Here is a 2,489-nt window from a genome sequence, read left to right on the forward strand (position 1 = left end):
CCGTGCCTCGCCCTGCCCACAGCTTTCTCTGAACCGAGGGTCTCCCTGACCCCGACCCAGCTGCACGGGCTCGGGAAGGGCCCCCGGCAGTACGCCCCGCGGGGAGCAGGTCTCCCCATGTCACTGTCCTTGGGCCGGGGTGCGGCGGCCGCCCGGCACTGCCACAGCATGGCATTTGGCCATCGACCAGGCCTCCCCGGCCGGTGTACGTTTTCTTGCTCATTTGTTGGTTTGTTGTTGCACATTCCAGGTCATCAGTATTTTAACGGTCTCTAAGTGCCTTTCTATTGTAGTTTCTGGGTTGTTTTTATTTTCCTCCTGTTGGGCTCCATCGCTGTTAGCATAGAGTTTAAGGACTACAGAAGCAAGAGATAAGCTAACGATTATAACACTATATTCCTCCATGGGAGAGGAAGTTTATTAAGAAAACAATAAAGTGAAGTTGAAGTAAGTTCCTGTTTCAGTCTGCGACCACGCTACCCGCCTGCGCCCAGGGCCCAAGGGCAGCAAGGAGCCAGAGGTGGGGACAAAGCACTGAGCTCCTGCCAGGGAACAAAGGGGAAGTGGGTGACATGGCTTGCCATCACCTCAGAGCTGAGGGCACAGCTGGCCCTGCCTGGCCTCCTGGGGGGAATGCAATTGGGGACAGCCCTGCCGTGTCCCCACAAGGCTCCACACCACCGTGCCCGACCCAGTGGCCGCCCCGCTGCCCATCTGCACGCAGCTCCCCGCTCTCACGTGGTGCAGAGCCAGAGGCATGCGTGCAGTCAGGCTGTGAGCATCCAACCCCCACTAAAATAGCTCCTGCGGCCTTCCCGGGTGTGATTTGAGCCCTGGCTGCCCTGAGGCCAAGCTGGGGACACCCTTCCTTCTCAGTGCCACCTCCATCATCTGCAGGGCAGAACCCAGCCCGTGCCGGCCCACTGTGACTGGGTCAGGTTTCTGCACTGCACACCAACAGCCGGGGCACAGCACCAAGGCAGCAGCACGGCTGGGGCCGTCCCCTGTCCCTCCCAGGGAGCAGAGCAGCCAGGCCAGGTGGTGGAGGACACGGCGTTTATTGGCCACCTATAACTTAAGGGAGAGGGAAGCAGTGATACAAGTGACGAGAGTCACGTCTCGGCTTTCCAGCCTTTCTCCTTCTCGTCCTTGGCCTGGATGCGCAGCTCCTCGTCCAGCCGCTCCTTGGCTCTCACCACCTGCAGGATGAGGGGACGGGCTGATGCAGAGGGCAGGGAGGCACCCACGCCTCCCTGCCCACCAGCACCGGGCTCTGAGTCCTTCATGCTTTAGCAGGACCGTGGAAGGGGTTCATCCATGCTGACTGCTAATGCTGTGGGTCCCTCAGCTCTGTGCTACCCCACAGGCATCCTCGAGTGCTGGCAGGCCTCCAGCATGATGAAGGGTGGGGATAAAACCTATCCCCAGCCCTTTTCTGGCACCGTTCTGCTTGGCTGGTGCCAATAGCCACCATTCCCTCCCTAAACAGCCAGGAAGAGGCAGCAAAGCTCTCCCTTTGCGGCCCACTAATGGGTTCAGCCCAAGCAGGAAGTGGTACTGCCCCAAAACATCTGTTTCTGGAAGGATCCTGCCCAATCAAAGGTAGCTAGATGGACTGAGGGCATAGCTGGGAGACTCCATAGCTCTCCTTCCTTTGCTCACCTTGGACTGCAGGTAGAAGGAGCCTCCCACCGACTTGTCGTTCACCTTGAACAAATGGTCGTAGTTCTGCCAAAGGAAAGCCTCCATCAGGAGCTGCCCCCTGCACTCCCCCTCCCCAAATCCCAGCGGCCTCTGGCTCCTGGAGGTGAGGCTGCTTCATGCAGTGGTGACAGACACCTTTGGAGGAGGAGGTGTCCCTCTCCAGCAGCTCTGCTGGGCAAACTGTGCTGCAGCTGGAGCAGGCAGACCTCTCCCAGAATGAACCATGCCCAAGGACTGTACCCACACACTTCCAGGGGCCCCCACCACCCCGTGCCAGCTCTCCCCAGCCGCGTTGCTCTGAGGAAACCTCTACCTTTTGGATCTCCTCCGGGTTGAGGCTGGAAACATTGAGGATCTGCTGAGCTTCTTGGAGGCTGATGCCAATGATCCTGGAGGCGGCGGCAGACTGAGGCCTCTCTGAGCGGCCCCGTGCATCTGCTGCAGCTCGGCTCGCTGCCCGGGGACACCGTCAGTCCTCCACCCACAACCCCAGAGTCCCCACAGCCACGGGGCTCCCAAGCAGGGCTGAGCCACGAAGCCCCATCCACGCCAGCCGCCCACCCGTTCCACGGGGTCACCCAGCTCCCCTCTCTGCCCGGTGCCGGGGAGGTGGCAGCAGGAGGGAGGTGTCCCCTCCCTGCACACAGCCCACGAGGGGCCGGGCTCAGCTCCTACCTGCGAACTCCTGGCGCAGCGCTCTCATGAAGGCCCGTCCGACCACTTGGGCCCCCGACCAGGATGATCTGCGCCAGGTACTTGGCCTGCGGGGACCGGCCGGCTGTCAC

General features: G+C 61.1%; 1 protein-coding gene across 1 annotated transcript in view; it reads right to left on the minus strand.

The window, feature by feature from the left end:
• Positions 1-383: 383 nt before the first annotated feature.
• Positions 384-2,489, minus strand: part of PAM16 (presequence translocase associated motor 16) — a 3,178-nt gene continuing 1,072 nt past the window's right edge. Inside the window, 5 exon segments of the mRNA XM_010719358.3 lie at positions 384-1,199; positions 1,663-1,728; positions 2,018-2,157; positions 2,380-2,434; positions 2,436-2,482. Of these exon segments, the coding sequence (XP_010717660.3) occupies positions 1,113-1,199; positions 1,663-1,728; positions 2,018-2,157; positions 2,380-2,434; positions 2,436-2,482 (395 nt within the window). The 3' untranslated portion in view covers positions 384-1,112.

The sequence above is a fragment of the Meleagris gallopavo genome, chromosome 16, assembly GCF_000146605.3.
Source record: "Meleagris gallopavo isolate NT-WF06-2002-E0010 breed Aviagen turkey brand Nicholas breeding stock chromosome 16, Turkey_5.1, whole genome shotgun sequence".
NCBI classification, from domain to species: domain Eukaryota; kingdom Metazoa; phylum Chordata; class Aves; order Galliformes; family Phasianidae; genus Meleagris; species Meleagris gallopavo.